Source organism: Delphinus delphis, chromosome 2 (genome assembly GCF_949987515.2).
Source record: "Delphinus delphis chromosome 2, mDelDel1.2, whole genome shotgun sequence".
In the NCBI taxonomy this organism is placed as follows: Eukaryota; Metazoa; Chordata; class Mammalia; order Artiodactyla; family Delphinidae; genus Delphinus; species Delphinus delphis.
The window spans coordinates 152,544,880-152,565,791 of record NC_082684.1 but is presented as its reverse complement, the minus strand read 5'-3'; the positions used below and the strand labels follow the sequence as shown (position 1 = coordinate 152,565,791).

At 49.6% G+C, this 20,912-nt stretch overlaps 1 protein-coding gene and 1 long non-coding RNA gene across 2 annotated transcripts; both read left to right on the top strand.

Annotated features, from left to right (window-relative positions):
- The first annotated feature begins 5,588 nt into the window (after nt 1-5,588).
- On the top strand, nt 5,589-9,010 carry LOC132419868 (uncharacterized). The gene is made up of 3 exons (XR_009518264.1): nt 5,589-5,691; nt 7,025-7,158; nt 8,927-9,010. It is a non-coding gene; the product is annotated as an uncharacterized lncRNA (long non-coding RNA).
- Nucleotides 9,011-19,270: 10,260 nt separating this feature from the next.
- On the top strand, nt 19,271-20,089 carry LOC132419867 (malignant T-cell-amplified sequence 1-like). The gene has a single exon (XM_060003751.1). The coding sequence runs from the start codon at nt 19,402-19,404 to the stop codon at nt 19,945-19,947; it is 546 nt and encodes a 181-aa protein (XP_059859734.1). The 5' UTR covers nt 19,271-19,401; the 3' UTR covers nt 19,948-20,089.
- The last annotated feature ends 823 nt before the right edge of the window (nt 20,090-20,912 follow it).

Sequence of the window (20,912 nt, the reverse complement as noted above, 5' to 3'; positions counted from 1 at the left end):
GGGAACAAGAGAGAGAAAGTAGGTTTTTTAAAAAAAATAGGAACAGGGCCTTGGGGACCTGTGGAATAATAACAAAAGATCTAACATGCATGTGATCGGAGTGGGGAAAATAGGGAGATGTTTGTCAAAGGGTACCAAATTTCAGTTATGAGATGAGTAAGTTCTGAGGTTCTCATGTACAGAATGCTGACTGTAGTTAATAATACTGTAGTGTATAATTGAATTTGCTTAGAGAATAGATCTTAAGGGTTCCCACCAAAACAAAAACAAAAAAAGGAATCTGACAGTTGATGGATGTGTTAATTACCTTGACTGCATGTGGGGATCATTTCACCATGTATATGAATATCAGATCATCACTATCTATAATTTTAATTGTCAATTATACAACATTAAAGCTGGGGAAAAAAAAAAAGAAAGTGTGATGAATCTCATCCAATGTCCTTTCATGGAATCAACCAATAGAATTGACAATGAGGATAGTACTTTTAGTTTATAACTATTCTAATTTAAAAAATTGATTTTTATATTTATGGCACTAGTATCTACTACTTACTCTGTTAGAGTAAATCTTAAGCCTTCTAACCACACACAAAAAAGGGAGCTATGTGATGTGACGGGAGTTAACTTGATTGTGGGAATCATTTCACAATGTGCACGTGTGTCAGATCATCACACTGCACACTTAAAACACATACAGTTTATTTGTCAATTACACCTCAAGAAAGCTGGAAAATTAAAGGAGGGAGTGGGGCAAAAGAGAGGGGGGAACAGTTAGAAAAGGGATTGGTGATGGAGAAGTTCTCTGTCCTAACTGTGGCCACGATTCATGAAACACATAGGTGAAAAAATTGCACAGAACTAAATACACGCCCAGCACAAATTTGGGAAAATCTGAATAAGCTCAGTGGGTTGTATCGTTGTCGATATCCTTGTCATGACATGGGGCTGTCATCTTGCAAGATGGTAACGTTGCGGGGAGCTGAGCAGAGGGGACACGAGATTTCTCTGTATTATTTCTTTCAATAGCATGTGAATTTACAGTTCTCACAAAATAAAAGTTTACTGTAAAATGAGCAACTAGAAAATTGTCACCGGCTCCACACCTGCTCCTCCCTTTTGGATTCCTTTCTTTTTTTTTTTTTTTTTTTCCTGTACGCGGCCTCTCACTGTTGTGGCCTCTCCCGTTGCGGAGCACAGGCTCCGGATGCGCAGGCTCAGCGGCCATGGCTCACAGGCCCAGCCGCTCCGCGGCACGTGGGATCTTCCCGGACCGGAGCACGAACCCGTTTCCCCTGCATCGTCAGGCGGACTCTTAACCACTGCGCCACCAGGGAAGCCCTCTGTTTTATTTTGTTGGCTCTTAATTACTCATAAATAGAATTCTACTCTGCTATTTGTTGAGTGATCTGAGACCTTTTACTTTTCTACCACCTAGGCAGCCAACTGCAGGGACCCCTAGAAAATGAGGCAGTTCCCCAGGCAGGGTAAGAGGGTCTGACCTGAGTACCTGCTTCTGGGACCGATAATCTTACTAAGACTTTCTGTGCCTCAGTTTCATCACCTGTACAATGGGGTGTTAACAACAGTCCCCACCTTACAGGCTTGTGAGGATTAACTGAGAAAGTAAGTGTAAAACAGTGCCTGGTACATCATTAAAATCATACTATTAGCTGACAGTAAGTGCAAGACAGCTATTACCGTTATTTTAAGTATTATTCTCTGAACATTGGATTCCAAACATACATAAGTTGTTTCTGAATCATCCTCTCTTGTTTTGCTTTCTAGGCATCTTCTGCTCTCTGTTACTGTGACTGATGCACAGTTGCTACATCCTTTACTGAAACTAATACAATGACTTAAAGTATAGCTGCACTAGGAATGAAGCAGTTTTTCTTGTTTAGTCTAAAAAGATGAGCGACAGCTCAGCTTACACCATTAGATTCTCAGAAAAGGTGCTCTCATGGGAGACGCCCAAGCAGCGATCATTCAGCCTAATGTAGGAGAAATCCTTTCCAGGATGTCTGTAATCCTTTCTCTGTCCTGTCCTGACCTGCATCCTAGTTCAGGCCGTCATCACCCCCGCCTCTATGGCTGTTACTGTCGCCTGTCTCCTGCCTCCTGTTCAAACACGTGCTTCTTTCAGCGGCTACGATCACCTCGACACAACACAAGTCTCTCTTACATAGAATACAAGCTCCCTACTTCAAAGCCTTCAGCTGTGGTCCTTTATCTAAGAGGAAAAGAATAAGCTCCTCAAATGGCATCTGGACTTCCACCATCGGCCCATCTGCTTCCCCAGCCTCGCATCTCTGCTGCCTAACATTTTTCCATGTAGGAACGTCAAGCTTCTTATGGGCCCCTGTACCCCGTGCTGTCCCATACCCTGTGCCTTTGCTCAAGAGGTCACCTCTGCCTGTCATGCTGTCCCCGACCCCTTGACCGCACCAATCCCAGCATCTGCACGAAGCTGCAGAAGTCCTGTCCCGTCTGGTTCAAGCACAGGTGGAGTCATCAGCTCGCATGAGGAAACCGGAGAACCCTCCCTGTGCTGCTCCCCCCATCTCGTGGCCCAGTGCTGAACGGTCTGCAGCCCGCTCTCTCTGCCAGGGAAGGCCCACCTTGCTGACAATAAACAGGTCCTTCCGCCTCACCATGCCCTCCTTGACCTTGCACTGGATCCCCACTCCAACCTCATTCTCGTTGTGGTACAAGCCCACTTCTATCACAACTTTTACTGCTCTGTCACTTCCCCTGGGGCCGCCTGCAAAACAAGGAACAGAAGTAAACCACCCACATTCAGGGCCAACCCTAATTCCCCCTTTGCACTCTAGAATGCACAGCCGTAAAAAATGAAGTTACTGAATTGGTACTTCTATCCCTTTGTCCTAAAATTAGGGAATGTCAGAGTCAGAAAGGATTTATAGTTAATCTAAGTTCAAATTCCTTTACTTATTTGGGGAAAACGCTTTAGGTATTTTTAGTGCTTGCAAATAACTGAGCTAGAGGCCGTGTTTCCAGAATGGAACACAGGAATAAATAAATTTAGGAGGAATAAAGATGACAGGTGAGCCGCAAGGAGGTACAGGCTCACCCTCTACCCACAAAGACCATCAGTCCAAGGTAGACATGTGCACACAAAGATAATCCATCACACAGAGCATCTGCCAGACCCAAAGGAACGCGATGGACTCTATCAGGAATGCGGAAGTTCGGAAAAGAAAATGCTCACTGTGAACGGGGTTGTTCTAGCAGGCGAGGGGCCTGGAACCAGGGGAAGAGGCCCGGGACGGCTCACAGGACCATTAAACCCAATGTTCCCAAAGGGCTTCACAGCTCACAAGGCGCTTTCTCACTTGAACTTGACATCACCCCACGAGATGCATCAGTATAATGATCTTCATTTAACGAGAACACATTCAGAGTGGCTGGGAGCTAATGAACTAAGTGTCCACCTCAAAGTTAGAAGAACCACTTACGAAAATAAGAATGAATATCAAATATCAATAAAGAAGATCAACAAAGCCAGTGGTTAGTTCTTTGAAAAATCTTAATAAAGTAGACAAACTTTTTGGTTGTTGTCCTTTTTTTTTTTTTTTGGCTGCGCTGCACAGCATGTGGAATCTTAGTTCCCCAACCAGGGATCGAACCCGGGCCCCCAGCAGTGGGAGCGTGGAGGCCTAACCACTGGGCCACCGGGGAATTCCCTAAAGTAGACAAACTTTTGACAAGACTGAGGAGACCAATTTTTAAAAAAATGACATGAGAGGAAAGCAGTACATATAGATAAAAATAGAGATTTAAAATCTAAGAAACTATTATCAATGACTAGAAGCCGACAATTTGGAAAAATGAAATAAAATGGAAATATTCCTAGAAAAACTTAACTCAAGAAGAAATAAAGCTCAATTGTCCTATAGTTATTTTTAAAATGAAGCAATTAAACACAACACACACATAGTTCTACAAAATCTTCAAGTCAGAATTCACCCCACTTTAAAACAAAATCTTTCTGACAAGAGGTAAAAAGGAAATAATTCCAACTCATTCTACCAAACCACAATGAATTAAACTACATCCCTGGCCTCTACGAGTTAATTGGATAGAAGAAATAATTTAAATAATATTTTGATGAGCAAGGGTGGATCATTCGAATTCCTACTCATCCAATAACTTCCTATGTGACTTCTTTTTTTTTTTTTTTTTTGCGGTACGCGGGCCTCTCACTGTTGTGGCCTCTCCCGTTGCGGAGCACAGGCTCCGGATGCGCAGGCTCGGCGGCCATAGCTCACTGGCCCAGCCCCTCCGCGGCATGTGGGATCTTCCCGGACCGGGGCACAAACCCGCGTCCTCTGCATCGGCAGGCGGACTCTCAACCACTGCGCCACCAGGGAAGCCCCCTATGTGACTTCTTAAATGGATATCTTTTTACCAAAGACTAAGTTTTAAAAGAAAGCAAATTTGAAAAGCTTTTTAGTTAGTGCTATGTCTAAATCACTGACAGAAAGTCCGAAGTAGAGAAAGGTCCAAAGTACTTCCACTATCAGGTTTTTACACGGGGAAGAAGACAAAGCTTCAGTGTTTCTTTTTAGGGCTTCCCTGGTGGCGCAGTGGTTGAGAGTCCGTCTGACGATACTAGGCGATACGGGTTCGTGCCCCGGTCCGGGAAGATCCCACATGCCACAGAGCGGCCGGGCCCGTGAGCCATGGCCGCTGGGCTTGCGCGTCCGGAGCCTGTGCTCCGCAACCGGAGAGGCCACAACAGTGAGAAGCCCGCGTACCGCAAAAAAAAAAAACAAAAAAATAAAAATCAATGTTTCTTTTTAAAACCAAACTGGCAATGGCAGCATTTCTTTGTCTCTTTGATACAGACATTTCCCCAATCTTCCGGTTGGCTGCTGCTCTGATCTGTGAGGTGACTGCCAATGTTCCCGCCCTTATCCAAGCATGACCACCTTTTCTTCTGGGCTTTCCCGGACGTTATTTCTGAATAATTATGATTGGGACTCAATATGAATAAGGACAACCTCCATTTTCAGAAAATCTGATATCTAAATATTCCATCTTTCAAACACAGGAGGAGCCCTGCGGCAGGTGCGGGCGATCAGCTGGGCCTGCGGAGGCTGAGGTAGGTGTCCCGGGGGTGTCCCCGCGGGTGTCCAGGTAGGTGGCCCCTCCACGTCAGGGAGCGCCGAGGAAAGGCGCCGCCCCTCCCCGACCACGGGGCCGCCTCACCTTCCAGATGCCCAGGCCCAGGACAGGTATCTTCTCCATGCTTCAGATCACCTCTACAGCTACCGCGCGGCTCCGAGGGACGCCACCGTAGTGGGTGCCCGGATTCGCTGGCGGCACGGTGGTGGACACTTCGATTGGCCGGCGGCTCCGATGGTAGACACCTGATTGGCTGGAGGCCCCGGTGGTGGACACCCTGATTGGCTAGCGACGCGGCCGGTTAGCCAGAAGCGCTTGCGGGCAGTGGACACGCCCACATGGGCGGAGACGGAAGGTAGGGCGTTGGGGAGAGCATGTGCGCACGCGCCGGGTGGGCTTTGCGGTCCAGGAGGGAGTAGGCCCAGCACCCAGTCTCCTAGCAACACGCTGGCGGCGCAAGGCATCCGGAGCGGAGAGATGCCGGGCTGCTGGGCGGGGATCCAGAGGTTCCCAGGGTCGTCTGGGCAGGGCCATCCCCAGGTCAGCGGGGAGAGGACAGGGTCTGAGGCCTTGTGTCCACTGCTCTGAGCGCGTGGGACGAGGGTAGGCTCCCAAGACTCCCACTCCCATGCCAGGGGACACCAGGATACGGGAGGGAAGACCTGCTTCATCCTCTACAAATTGTGCTTGGGCGGGACCCCGAGGGTTCCACGATTTCATAGAAGAGTGTGTTGGCCTTGGTTCTCTGTTGGCGACCCGCTGTGCTGAGTCCTGTAAATGTTTTCTACCTTCTGGGGCCCTTGGGAGCAGAGGACAGCCTGGGGACCTGGGTAGTGCACAACGTGGTAGAGCCCTGGACCGCTCCTCCGGGGGCCAGGGAACAGACCCTCCCTGCAGGAGCCTCCAGTCCTGAGGTGGAAGGGGGCGGAGTCATTGCCTGGGGTGAGGCCTCCTGTCCTCATGGATGTCCCAGGACAGTGGAGGGAAACTGGGAGACATGGAGGATCCAAGGTCCCTCTGCTCCCCCCTGGATCCCGTAGGTCCTGTTTCTTTGCCCCCTGGGGCCTGGGAGCCCCACAAAAGTGGGGCTTGCCTTGATGACCCCAAACAAAGGTCTGTTTTAATTTCTGGTTTCCTGTCTGGTGCCGCGGTGCTGCCGGTGACCACCAGGGGGAAGTTGTGCCCACTGTGGTTAACGGAGCAACTGGCGCAGGGAAGGACACCAGGGATCACGTAAGCCTGTGTACCAGGGGACAGAGGGACACACAGGCCGAGATGAGGCACTTGGGGGCCTGATTCTAAATGTGGGAAGTCCTTGGAAAGTTTCATGCCAGAGAAGGGGAGTATCTGAATTTCATTTTAACCCCTCCATGGGAGAGACTAGGGCATAAGGCCAAAAGGCGGGAAGATTGCGGAACAGAACCCACGCCAGTTTTGAGTTGTATTCTAGCTACATCCCACGCCTTTCTGTAATCATCCATCTCTGAGTTTGTGCATTAGCCTCGTGTGATATCACCCCTGGGGTTTCATTGGTCTTATCTCTTATAGGCCTGATGACATCCGGAAGCAGATGCTAGAATGATCGCCACTGGAAGGCCCAGTGTGTGTGTGTTTGTGTGTGTGTTGGGGGTTACAGGCCCAGGGGCTTTGCACCTGAGTGGTCAGGGTCCCAAGGAGTCTGGGCTCCTCCCTTCCTCTACCTCCACCAGTCAGACCCCTCCTTGGTCAGTTGCAAAATTACTTTTCATATATTTGGGGGGATATCTGAGAAAATTCTTTATATATTGCTTTGGCTTCTTGCTATGGCTGTATTTTTGCATTTTCCTACTGTTTACGTACATTATTTGAAGTGTCCCCCTTCTGTCCACCCCAGCATGAAAACAAGTCAGCCCTGAACGTGGAGAATCTGGTTCCTGCCCACCGGAGCAGAGCTCCTGTGTCCCACCTCCCATCCACCTGCTGAAACGTCATTGGCACCCAGCAAGTCCCCGGCCTGCCGGTGAAAAGGTGGGTGCTTCTCCCCTCTACAGCACAGCTGTGTGTTTTGGGAATGTCGCTTCACCTCTCTGTTCCTGGGTTTGCTCATGTGACAGCTGGGGTATGACAAGGACCAAACTCATAGGGTTACTGCCAGGACTCAGTGGGACAAGCTACGGGAAGTGCTGAGTCCCTGCCTGGCCTGTGGAAAGGATGTGGTGCTTCTTATTTATGATTTTCCTCTCCTTCATGAGGAAGGTTTCTGCTTCAAGCCTCACTTATCCTGTGACCGTGGGCCAGGCTCTCTCCCATTTGTAAAGGAGGTTTCACGTTCTGTCTGTTGGGCGGGGTCTCCTGTCCTGGGTGTAGCCAGAGCAGGGATCCCTGGCAGCTGGCTGGGGGGCCCCAGGTACACTCAGACATCTGAGAAGTTTCATTCTGTCAACAGTACATAAAGTACCTACTGTGCACAGGCCCTTTTCTAAGCACTTAGCAGAGTTCAGTGAACAGAGTGGACAAAAATCCCTGCCCCCCGGGCTTCCATTCTGGTCCGGGGTCCACCAGTCCCACTGGACACCAAGGCAGGTAGTGGACACGTGTGATGCCCTCCTGGCCTCCTCTGGATAGGGGTCCCTCTGCCCTCATTGTCAGAAGGAGGACGGACCCCGGGAACAGCTAAAGAAGTGAGTGGGCATCAGGGAGAGGACTCCTGTCTCCACACGGGGCGACATTTGGGGGCTGAGGTTGGGGGTTCAGGCAGAACCCTGGATCCCTCACATCTTGTGATTCCCGCTAGAGGGCTGAGAGCTGAGGGCTTTTCCTGCAGGAAGAAAGGAGTCAGAGAGCTGTGGCTGGGGTCCCGGGTCCCCAGGGAGCAGAGGGGAGGCTGAGAGCTCAGAGCCAGTCCCCAGAGAAGATGCATGCACCCACAGCCCAGCCGTGCTTGCCCCTTGCCCAATCTGAGGGCTTAGGACAGAGGTGTGCCGGGTATCCCGATCACACATCGGCCTTGTCGCCCATCCTCCGAGCCCAGCTGCGAACGGAGCACCTACAGTGGGCAGTGACCAGAGCAGCGCAGCCCTCCCTGCCCCCCTGGGGTGGATGTTCCAGCGGGGCAGGGACAGACAGAGGGCTGCGCCTGGCTTCCCTGAGGGAGGGGGCGGGTGGTCAGAGTGTCCTGCATGGACACTGTTTGTAGCCCCTGCCTGTTACCAGGCCTGCCCCTGCTTGGCAGTCAAGTGGGGGCGGGCTGAGGTGGGGCTGGCCTCTGGATGGGCAGGGGCTGGCACCGGGGCCCACAGGGGCGCCTGTGGAAAGGAAGGAAAGGCCAGGCCTCTGACTCTGCTGCACGCCGTCTACCTCCAGTACCACCTGCTCCTTCCTGGGCACCTGACTGGACCAGTTTCTGGAGGATTTTTGTCAGCCCTCAGCCTAAAGCAGTTTATGGCTTACGTGCAGCTCAGCACGCTGGGCTCAGACCTGGAGCCCCAGGCCTACCTTCTTCTGACCCAGCCGGGGACCAGGAGCACAGGAGGCAGAGCCGAGCCCAGGGTGAGGAGGCCAGGGGTGGGCGCACATGAGCATAGGAGGAGGGGTCCCTATGGGCCCCTCAGGTCGAAGCCCCCAGGGGCCGCTGTCCGACCAGGAGCAAAGACTGGCCTGGGACCACCCCTCAGCCTGGGAAGACTTCCTCCTGTGGGCTCTTGGGCTCTGGCTCCTCTGGAAAGCACCGGGATGTGTGGTCTTTGGAAGGCGCATGGGAGCGCAGTCACGCCGGTGACCTTTTCTCCTCTTGCAGCTCCACTGCCCTCCCGCGGTGAGGCTGGCTCCAGCGCCAGCTGCTGTACTATCTCAAGACCTCGATCCAGCTGCATCACTGCAGTGCCAGGGCCAGCTCCAGAGAGGCCCAGCAAAAACAAGGCAAACGTCACTGGTAGAAAGACAACTGAACCTAGGAAAGCATTCCTCAGAACCCAAAGCCAGAGGAAGGTTAGCATCCCTGTGGTACCAAAAACTCTCAAAAGTCAATGTTTTAAAAAAGGTACAGAGAACAAACACATGCAATTCAAACGAGAAGTGATGCACGTGGCCATAAGCAGCAGAGATGCTCGCCTCCCTGCTCTGGACGCACACAAATGTCCTCACCGCCAAGGAGCACTGGGTACCATCACTGGTGGGTGTTTATTTCTGGTGATGGTGTGAGGGAGCAGAGGCCCCATCAGCTGCCCTGGAGGGACACTCCTCTCTGGAGAAGAGCTTTCAGGACCTGTCAAAGTCCCACAGGTGTATACCTTTACTAGTGGTAATTTATCCAAAAGAAATCCTTGCACAATATTTCAAACATCCATTGATACGACTGCTCATTAGGGCCTACACAGACTCTCCACTGCAGGCCATGCCCTGGTCCTGGCCCCATCCCCACCCCCGCCCCTCCTGCATCTTAATGCAGCTTCTGAGCTGAGCACCCAGCCCTGCTGTCCAGGACACCGGAGGGCGTGGCCTGCCCGCTCCCTCTCCTCCAGGCATCCATCCAGGGGATGTTCTCAGCTGCAACAGCAGGACCCTTGAGCTCCTGTGAGCAGAGGAGGCCTTCACAGAGCACAGGGGTGGGTGGGGGCCTCAGGGAAGCTGCTGGAAGGTCAGAGCATCAGGCTGGGGGCTTTGGAGACGGAGCACTGCTCAGACTGCATCTCAGGCTCCACGGGAGTGCGGGCTGCCACCCCGAGCCCAAGCTTCAGTCACACTCAGCTCTGCCTGGCAGGGAGGAGTCGGAGAGCCTCACCTGCCTCAAAGTGGGTTGGGGACAGGGGGGTCCACATGGTCTGAGGCTGTCGGATGAAGCCACAGCCACTTGTGTCTTATCTGCCCAGACTTGGAGACCCCCAAGCAGACAGCGTTGGTCCTCAAGGGGGGAATTCACCAGGCTGTCCCTGGAGGAAGGGGAGGGAAGACCCTGACCGTATGGTGAGCGGGTGAGGGCAGAGAGCAGGGATGCGTGACGGCCGCGTGGCTGGGGCAGTGCCACTTGGTGGTTGAGGCACAGGCTCTGAGGTCAGACAGACCCCATCACCGGGGAAAGTGTTGCTATTCGAGCCACAGTTTGCTCGTCTGTGAAGTGGGGCCAGCAGTGGCCTTCTAAGGTGATATGGAGACAGGCTCAGCGCGACTGCACTTGGGGGCCCCCGTATGTGCTCAGTGACAAGGACCCAACAAAGGGCCACCTGGAAAGAGCACCCGTCCCCGTGGGAGGCACATTCTCGGGGGCTGCGGGTGCACTGTGAGCTACTGTAGCTGTCCTTCACATGTGACAAGAGGCGTCAAGGTGCCTGTCCCCTGTGCCTCAAGAACGGGACCCTGGGAAAAAGCAAAGCAGCGATTTGCCCAAGGACATCTCAGCAGTGGTGTCTGGAGCACAGGAGGCCTGGGATGTATCTTGGAAAAGTGAATGATCGTAAGCTCAGCCGGGCGGTGACTGACTCCTGTTGCTGCTTCCTCGGTGTGATTTCATTGCCTGAGCAGAATAACACATCCCTCGGTACCTGGCATGCAGCTGTTGATCTGGGAAATGCCTCTTCCTCCATACCTGCTAGGAAAGACCACCAGAATCAGAGCCGGCCAGCAGAACTCATTCATGTCCTGCCTCAGGCTGTATCAGGTCTCCAGCCCGATGTCACGGTTTTTTCCCTTCGTTCTCTTACAGTGTTGCATTGATTGGTTTTTGCATGTTAACCCATCCTTAGAAGGTCCTACCTCGCTGTGCTTGTAGCAGTCCTGAGCGTCTGCATGTGGGCCTCTGGATGGAATCTGTACTTTCTACCGTTCCATGTGTCTGTCCTGCACCACGACCACACTACCTTGTTTACTGTTGCTGAATTAAAAGTCTGGATATCTAGTACTGTATGTCCTCCAACTTTCTTCTTCAAGATTATTTTGACTATTCTTGGCCCTTTATATTTCTGTATATATTTTGAAATTAGCTCATCAGTTTCCACAAAGAGATTTCTGCTGAGGCATTTTGTAGAGATTGTACTGAATCTATAAGTCAAATTGGGGGAGAACTGACATTTTAACATTGTACCAAGGGAAAAGACACCGTATCCTAAAAAGGAAAAAGTGATAAGCTGGGAAGAAATATTTGCAACTTATATCCCAGGCAAAGGGCCTAACTGCCTCTATAAATAAAGAGACCCTAGAAACTGGTAAGAAAGAAAAGAGCCACAATATAAAATTGGGCAAAAGACATTATCATACATTCCACAAAAAACCAAATATAGCCTTAAACACGTGAAATACGCTGAGGCTCCTATGACAAAATTCGTAAATCCAGAAGATTGAAGGCATACTCTGAAGCTGCTGTAGAAATAGCACATGGGAATGCCTTCTAACAGAGGCAGTGGAGCTCTATCTATCCACAATTACAAATGTATTTACCCTTTGATTCAACAGTCACAGTTCAGGAAATTTACCCCATGGAAACACCTCTACACTTGGCACATGTACACAGTTATTCATTGCAGCCTTCTTCATACGAGCAAAAGATTGGAAATAACCCAGTTTCCTCCATTAGTGACCTGGTTAAATGAATGATGAAAAATGAATGAAATGGTGGGAAAAGACAAGCATGAAGGGAGGAAGCTCTGTCTACTGATTTGCCAAGTTCCCTCCGTGGTCCTGATGCTCGCAGGACTGATCCTCGCTGTTCTGCCCCTCCCACTTCCAGCTGGCTTTTTTGAGCACCTGTGGACATGGCTTCACTACTGTGCCACCAATGCCAGGGGCATCGTGGGCACTGGGGCTTAAAGCCCAGGGCTCCGAGCCCAACTTAGACACCGACCAGAATGGGGACCTGAGCAGTCTCCTGGAAGACACAGCAGTTCCCTTGGAGCACACTGGGGTTTCCAATGAGAAGACAGGTCACAGGGAGTTCTTTGTCTCATAGGATCAAGACAAACTTCAAGGAGGAAGCTAGGAATGGATTTCCTCAGATGCCCACTGTAAAGATGGCAAAACTGAGGACTTGTGAGGGGAATGGTTGCACAGGGATCCCACGTAGCATGAGCGTTCAGAGCAAGGAGCCCACGTCCCCTCCAGCCCCACCTAAACTGGTCTTCACTGGCTGACGAGGACAGGGCTCCACCCGCTGATCCTGGCAGCTGCCCCGGCTGGGCTGGGACACACCCCTGTGACCCGCTCTCCTCACTCACGCCCTGGTCTGGTCAGCTCCGCGTGAGCCCGGGCTGTGGCGCTCCTTTGCTCTGCTCCCAGGTCTCTGCGACGGTGCCCAGCACACAAAAGGCACTTACCTATGTATTCGGTCAGTGTGATCCTCCCAACGGTCCCAGGAGGTAGTGCTGTTCTTTTACAGATGTGAAGCCTGACACACAAAGAAGCCCTGGGCTGGGGGATGGACTCATTCACATATTCACATGTACTGCTTCTTGTAGTGTGCAGGCACCTGCAATATAAATGTGAACCCTGGACACCTTCCTGACCTCAGAGCTCACAGCCTAGCGGGCAGGACAGCATCTAACCCACAGCTTGCCAGTGGGAGACACAAAGCTACAGCCACTTCCAGCCCAAGATCTCGCATAGCTGGGAAGATGTGTCTGTCTGGCCCCAGCTACACAGCGAGATTGAGGACCAGCTACAGAACTACAGACGCCTCCAGCCTGAACCCTTGGACCAGCTTAGGAGTTACAGCAGCTCCAGTTCTAGATCCAGGCTGAAAGTGATCCAGGCTCATCCTCAGTTTCCTCACCCACTGTGGTCCTGGGGCCGGAATGAGAGGCAGCCACAGAGTGAGAGCTCCTGTACCAGCTCTGGCACCAGATCTGTGCTGGTGCCCAGCCCAAGCCAGGTGCGTCTCCAGCATCTGCTGCTGCAGTGGCTCTGGCATCCCCGTCAGCATCAGCTTCAGTACCAGAGCTTCTTCCCTTCCCTTGTGATGACAGCTTTTTTTTTTTTTCCAAATGTTTTCTATTTCATATAGTTTAATGGCTTATTAGATTTTATGTTTTAAAATTTACCTTTTAATCATTTTAAATTATACAATTCAATGGCATTAAGCAAATTCAATATGCTGTGCACCCATCCCCATGATCTATTTCTAGAATGTTTTTATCACACAAAACAGGAATCCTGTGTGCAGTACTGCAGAGGCCCGGATTCTGCCAGCACCCAGGCCTGCTTCTAGCTCTGAGAGATCTCAGAAGCTCTGTTCCCGACCCAGGGATATTGGCTCTTTCTGTGGGTGCAGAGTGGGGAACCTGGCACCAGGAAGGGTCCCAATCCCCATGTCCCTCCCACCCCCCTGCCCTCCACTCATCTCCTGTTTCTAAGCATTTCTTCTCCCTGGCCCGTCGCCCCTCCTGAGCACAGCTGACCTTTCCCCCGCCCTTCCCTGACCAGAGCTAATGATCCCTGACAACGCCAACCTGTTCTACAACATGGGCCCTTCAGGACTTTGTCCCGAAGACGTGGACTTTCACCTTGGGGACGCAGGTCAGGCCTGGAGCTAGGGACTCGAGATTGCCAAGGGCTCCTTCTAATCGGTCCCCAGCGCCAACCAGCACAAGGCCACGTCCCCCAGGGTCTTTCTAGTCAGGTAGCTAAGCGTTTACACACCACAGAGTCCCAGACCAGGTGGGCATCTTCCCCCAAACCTGCCAGCCCAGGCCACCCCTGGAGCCCTGATTCATCCTGAAACTCTCCTGCTGCAGCCACGATGCCCTCCAACAGGCTGGGCACGCCAGCGCTCCGCTGCACCATGGGGACACAGAGGCGGTCTCCTTAGCCCTGGGCGGTTCCTGGGGATCCATGCTCATTAAGCTCGCTCCAGGTCTAAGATGCTGTGGCTCTGGTTGGACCACCTGGATTGTGTCTCCTGCCCACCCCCAACCTGCAGTGTCCCCTGACTCCTTGCTTGGAGCTCAGAGCCCTATGTGTTCATATCCAGAAGACCTCCCCAGGGTGCATCGTCACCCTCCCTCCCTCCAGCCTCCCTAGAGCCTTCTTTACCCATGGACCCCACCGCCCTTGCCCCTCCCCATACTCCCCCATCCACAATGGACTCACCTCCAAGCCTGGGCTCAGGGGCCACCTCTTGGGCTCCTGGGCACAGCATGGCCTTTGGGGTGAGATTGACCTGGGGCCAGTCACAGCCCCGTGACAGGCAATCTTCGTGGTGACTTCTCAGAGTCTCAGTTTGGCTGGGCTTGGTCACTTAGAGCTGAGTGACCCATGCCATGCCATGGCTCATCTATAAATTTGGCACTGAGTGCCCAGGAGGGGCTCCCTAGTAACAGGAATTACCCCCAACACTCACTCGGCCCTCCCTGTGGGGCCACCTCCTCTGGGGGCTCCCTCCAGTCCCTGCTACACCAGCCAGGGCCGCGGCCAGGGCCAGGCTGTACCTGGTGTGTGTCCCAGGGTCCTGCTAGAGAAGGCAGGGAGAGGCGGGTGTGGAGGAGTGGCGGGGTGGCCTGCCCTTCTCCTGCCCAGGCCCGTGTCTACACTACCTCTAGGCTCCCTGACCCAGCCGTGCACCGAGCTGGCCTCGGGGAGGAGTCTGGGGACCAGGACAGCAGGTTGTGTATGGGGGGTATTCCGTGACTTTCACGTTCCCAGGTCTCCAGCCAGCCTGACTGGAGTAGGGTGGCCTGGGGGTCCCAGGGGTCATGGGGTCGCAGAGCAGCGGCCGTTGGGGCCGTGAGATAACGGCCGGGCTGGGAGCCGTTGGTGCCCTGAGCTCATGCGCCCAGTGCACCAACGGCTGATGCTCATGTTGGGTCTTGTAGCCCGCGCTGCCCGGGGTCTGCGTGTGAGCCGGGAGGCGGACTTGGACGCGGGGCCAGCGGCCCCGTGCTGAGTCTGCACGTGGGAGGGAGGCCCCTGCACCCCTGAGCGCATCCTGCTGCACCCACCCAGGGCCCTGGGGGCGAGGAGCCCAGGCCGTGTCCACACCGAGTGAGGCCCCCACAGTTCCGTGTCCATCCCCTCCTGGGACAATCGGGGGAATCTGAGACCAGGAGAGTTGGGGACTGGCCCAGGGCCCGAGAGGTGGGCCGAGTCCAGAGGAGAAGGGAGGGTTCAGTATCCCGAGGCCAGGGTTTGCTTTGGGAATGAGAGCCCCTAGGATCCTGAGGGACCCCCTGCCCACCTCTCCCACGTAGGGCCCTTTCCTCTGTGCATCCCCACTTGGGCACAGGTGTGACGCATGTGCGACCTCATGTTTTCTCCCCATCCATCTACGATGCTTGGTATGCAGAGTACATTTTTGTAGTACAGTATATGAGAAACTTAGCAGTGTTACCTGTGGAATGGAGCAATGAGGTAGATGACATAATTTAAAACATTCTGGATGTCGTGAGATTATTTTTATAATACACATAGCTTTTTTAATTTTCAAAAATAGTTTATACATTGAAGCAATGTGAGAAAAGTCACTTTTAATGTTTCTTTCAACAGGCAAAAAATGTAGGGCTAATTTTTTGTTTTAAAAGACATCATTTTGGAAGTAATTATTTTATTGCTGATTGTCTATAGTTGCAGAGAAAAATTCACAAACTGTAAATTAAGTAGATTACTATTTAGAATGTGCTTCACCTGAACTTGGGAAATGTTTTGTGACTCTCTAGAGATGGGTTTGTTTATTTCGGAAATATAACTGAGGAAAAACAACTGTATGATAAAAAATAGTTACCTTTTAATTGAGAATAGTTACGTATTAGTTGAGTTACCTATTAGTATTCCTTCTAATGCAGAACTTCAATCTTGGTGAACGGTATGAAGACTTCGTTTGGTTCTCCTGCCCTCTAGTGGTCATTTATCAAAATGCAGAGAAACTTGTATTAGGTGAACCCCCTGAAATTATACAACCCAGGTGTGGGGATCAGGTTCCGAATTTTGGAGATTAGAGGAACCTGAGAAATTTTCTGACTTGATTTCCTCATCTTTGCAACATAAACACCATGTGTCGATTACATATTCCCTTGAGATTACTGATATAAAATTCAATTCTGGCATCTCTTGACTATTTGACTTAGTAAATTATCCAAAGCTAATTTTCTGTAATTTTTTTACATATATGGTATAATCTTAGATCTTATCGCTATTGCATAAAGGTTGTTTTGCAAGTAAATAAACACTTTAAAATGTACTTACACTGTTTCCTACTATTAGGTAAGTCCGTTATATACTGTATTTTTTATTCCTCAAAACTACCCCGTACACTTTGTGAAGTACATGCTATATTATTCTGATTTCATGAGGAAATAAAGTGATACTGAGGGGGGCTGATAAGACTGAGGAAGTGGTACACCCCGGGCCCGAAAGACTGAATTTTGTGCCACGACTTTCTTTCTTCTAAAAATTCATATGGTTAATTAATTTTGAATTGATTTAAAATTATTTAACCAGAATAAGTTGGTCATGTTTTAACATATTAGTATGTTTAAAGCAACATTTGTGTATCACATTCTTTAATATGCTAATGTATGCCAGCCTCAAAGACCTAGGTTTTTCTATAAAGTTTAAGAACCAGGCCCCATGATTTTAGAGAAGGTGAGTTTTTAGAAAGTCTAAAAAGAGGTTTTCCATTTTAACTGAAGAATTTAAAAGCAAAAACTAGAGCTTTGTGTCCCTTTTCATGGTAGATAGCAAAGAGATGCTTGTGGGCTAAGAAAGTTGCACCCTGGGGAAGAGTTACATGGTATGGAATTAAGAGTATGATTTCATATAAGGATAATTAACTTCAAAAAGATTTTTCATTGCTATGGAACTCCAGACTAAAAATTTTTAAGTCCTTTGCTTAAAATAGCTTCACTACAAAATCCCTTGCGCATGCCTCTGATAGCCAGGTCTAGATCAGATCATTTCTGATTAAGCCATTTGGCATCTACACAGGTCACCCTAGTCATTCTAGCCAGTAATGACTTTACCTCCCCTGAGTTTCTACATCTCGTTTATGCTGCTCATACATATGACTTCACAGATCGGAACAATGGGACAATCCTTAAGAACGAAAGAAAGACGATCATCCTATAAGAAGAGTTAAGCCCATAAAATCCACACATAATGAATTAGGTTAGCGGCTTATAAAATAACCAGAGATGCATCTGGATGTGTGCGACTTCACAGGATCAAAGTGACTGGAGTGAAGTTTTAGGGAAGCAGAACAGACTCAGCTATAAATAGGAAGGCACAAATGGGGGGCTAGTTGTACTGTGTCCTGTGTGAAGGGTGTTTAAAATATTTATGTAACTGTTTTGCTGTTAATTTAATAATAATAGCTATGTCAAATATTTAAAACCCATTTGTTATAAGTATTAATTCAAGCAATTCTCACCCCAACCCCAAGGAGATGGGTATTCTTGTTAACCACACATTCATGATGAATAAACTGAGGCACAGATGAAGTTAAGTAACTTCCAGGATTTCAATCTAGTAACTGATGGAGAAGGAGTAATTTCTGGGCTCTAGGGTCAGACACATAAATACCCCATTATACTGCCTCATTTAAGATGGTCTACCCCTGTGACAGTTCATTTATGTGTCAACTTGACTGGTCCACGGGGTGCACAGATATTTGATCAAATATTATTCTGGGTGTTTCTGGATGAGATTAACATTTAATTGTAAAGTAAAGCAGATTGTCTTCCCTAATGTGGACAGGCCTTATCCAATCAGTTTGGAAGCCTGAATAAAACAAAATGGTTGACTCTCCCCTGAAAAGGCCATCCTCCCGCCGGATGGCTTTTGAGCTGGGACAATGGTCTTCATCTACCTTCAGACTTGGACTCAGACTGGAATTTATACCATCTTGGTCCTCAGGCCTTTAGATTCAAACTGAATTACACCATCGGCTCTTCTGAGTGGCTGGCTTGTTGACTGTTGATTTTGGAACTCCTCAGCCTCAGCCTCCATAATCGTGCGAGCCAATTCCTTATAATAATGATTATATATGTATATGTATAAAATACACATATATAAAACCCTCATGTGCTATAAGCTCCCCCAAATGAGGAAATGTATGTTATTTTTCCACTATACATTCAGCACCTGTTACAATTCTGCTGCAGTGCAGGCTTCCCAAATTAAGCATGTGTCATTGGAGAGAAGTGCTCACAGAGCAAGGATTTGCTCTTATTCTCTTCACAAAGCACTGTCTGGGAAACGGACCAAAACTTTGGGGAGAGGAAGCATTCTTTCATTTATTCATCAGTCACTTATTGTGTATGTAGTATGAAACAGATCTATCTTGTGCTGGGTGAAAAAGTACAGAGATAAAATATACAATTACTGTCCTCACGGGCCTCACACTTCTTTGGATGACAATTAAAACCTAAGCGGATAAAATCCTAATTAACAGGGTGACCTCCACATTAATCTGAAATGGGTATGGACCTAATAACGCAGCTTCAAAATCTATAAATCCAAAGCTGATAGAACTGAAAAGGGAAAGAGCTCCACAACCATGGAGATTTCAATATGCTGCTCAGTAACGGACAGAATGAGCACACAGAAAATCAGTAAGAATAGAGAAGCGCTGCACCCAAACAAAGCAGAAAGCCCATTATTTTCAGAAGCACCGTTACATTCACCAAAAGAGACCGTATGCCGGCCCATAAAACGAGTTTGGGTGTGTTTAAAAGGATTGAAATCGTACAACATTCGCATTCCTCCTGGCCACAAAGCCTCTCCTCTCCGGGTGCAAGTGGAGAGAACTGGGAAGGTGACAGGCAGCGACTGTTTGCAAGTATTCGGAGCTGCGCTAAACCAGCGAGAGATTGTGAGAGCATAAGAGATTGTGGAGGAGGAATAACGCACAGGACTCGACTCCTTGCCGTGACCGTGCGGAACAGGAGGTCTTATCGTTCAGCATTCGTCCCCCGGTTTCTGGCATGGGTAATTGGACAGATGGCGAGCCATTTCCCAATTAAAAAAAATAGAAGACAGGCCCCCTCCGTTATTCTCTTCCTGTAACAAAAATGATTGCTCTACCACCCTTCCTTTTCAAGTCCCGCCCTTTTACAGTCCCGCCCCAAAGAGTAATCGGAAGACCAAATACTGCCGGAAAGTGCGACGCCACATTCCAAGGAGCGGAAGTAGATTTCCCGGAAAGCCGTAAAGCGCCTCCCTCTTCCGGTTAACAACAGCCGTACCGACCGTCCACGCCGGCAGTTCTCCGGTAAGCGCCTCCGCCGGGCTCTCTGTAATTCAGTTTTCTCTTCGATTCCGGGCGCTTCCTTGTCGTCGCCCTCTTCACCTTGGATCATGTTCAAGAAATTTGATGAAAAAGAAAATGTGTCCAACTGCATCCAGTTGAAAACTTCCGTTATTAAGGGTATTAAGAACCAGTTGATAGAGCAGTTTCCTGGTATCGATCCGTGGCTGAATCAAATCATGCCTAAGAAGGATCCGGTCAAAATAGTGCGATGCCACGAACACATAGAAATCCTCACTGTAAACGGGGAGTTACTATTTTTTAGACAAAGAGAAGGGCCTTTTTATCCAACGCTAAGGCTGCTTCACAAATACCCTTTCATCCTGCCCCGCCAGCAGGTTGATAAAGGAGCCATCAAGTTTGTGCTCAGTGGAGCCAATATCATGTGTCCAGGCCTGACCTCTCCCGGAGCTAAGCTCTACCCCGCCGCGGTGGACACGGTGGTTGCAATCATGGCAGAAGGAAAACAGCACGCCCTGTGTGTGGGAGTCATGAAGATGTCTGCAGAGGAAATCGAGAAAGTCAACAAAGGAATCGGGATCGAAAATATCCATTATTTAAATGACGGGCTGTGGCACATGAAGACGTATAAATGAGCCTCAGAAGAAATGCGCCTGGGCTAAACATGGACCTCGTGCAGTATCTTTGTGTATGACGGCATGAAGACGGCACCTCTGTGGATAGCAATTCAACAGACGCTAAAAACCGGAAATAGACGAAGTAAAGCTTTGGAACGAATCCATATGTCTGTGCATGTGTCATTGTGTGTGTGTCTGTGTGAGTGTGTATGCCTGTGGATATGTGAGGGTGTGTGTGTGTGTGTTTGTGTGTTTACAGGGGAGTGATTAGATTTGCTGTCTTGTCTGTTTAAGCAGATATCAGTTCAAACAGGTAAATTATCTCTTAGAAAAATAGATTTCAAAGTCAAGAGCGTGCAGTTGCTAGATGGACCCAAGTTGGGAGAAGAAAATGACTGGAGAGAGACCCTAAACAACTCTATTCATATGACCGTTTAAGGGATGAGTACTAGAAACAGAAAATCCGGTTAAAAGTACACAGTGGTCATTATTGGTTGTCCACCCAACAGAGTAGCTCCCTCCCTGGTGGCATAGCTCTGTCCATCCCTTTTCTACACGAGTCTAGAAAATGCTGATTAGTCAAGGCCTATCACGGTGGTCTATTTCCCTATGAGATGGATTCATTTGTAGGTGGGCGTGGGGCCTAAGGCCAAGGAGGATCTTATGTTTAGGAACCCATGGGAAAGTGAGGGTCCTTCCTCCCATGGTTTTGAGTCATTTATAGGTGGGACCACTAAAAGAAAGATGCATGGGGAGAAACTCCCTACTTTGGATGGACATTGGCATATGATTTTGCTCTTGCCAAACACACACACACACACACACACACACACACACACACACACACACCCTTGATTAGCATAAAGTCTGAACATGGTAAAGTTGAAAATAGAAAAGAGTGCCCTTGGTGATCTATGAACCAATGATTAATCAACTATGCAGATTCCATATATTGGGACCTCTTAAGGGGTGTGACTAAGTTC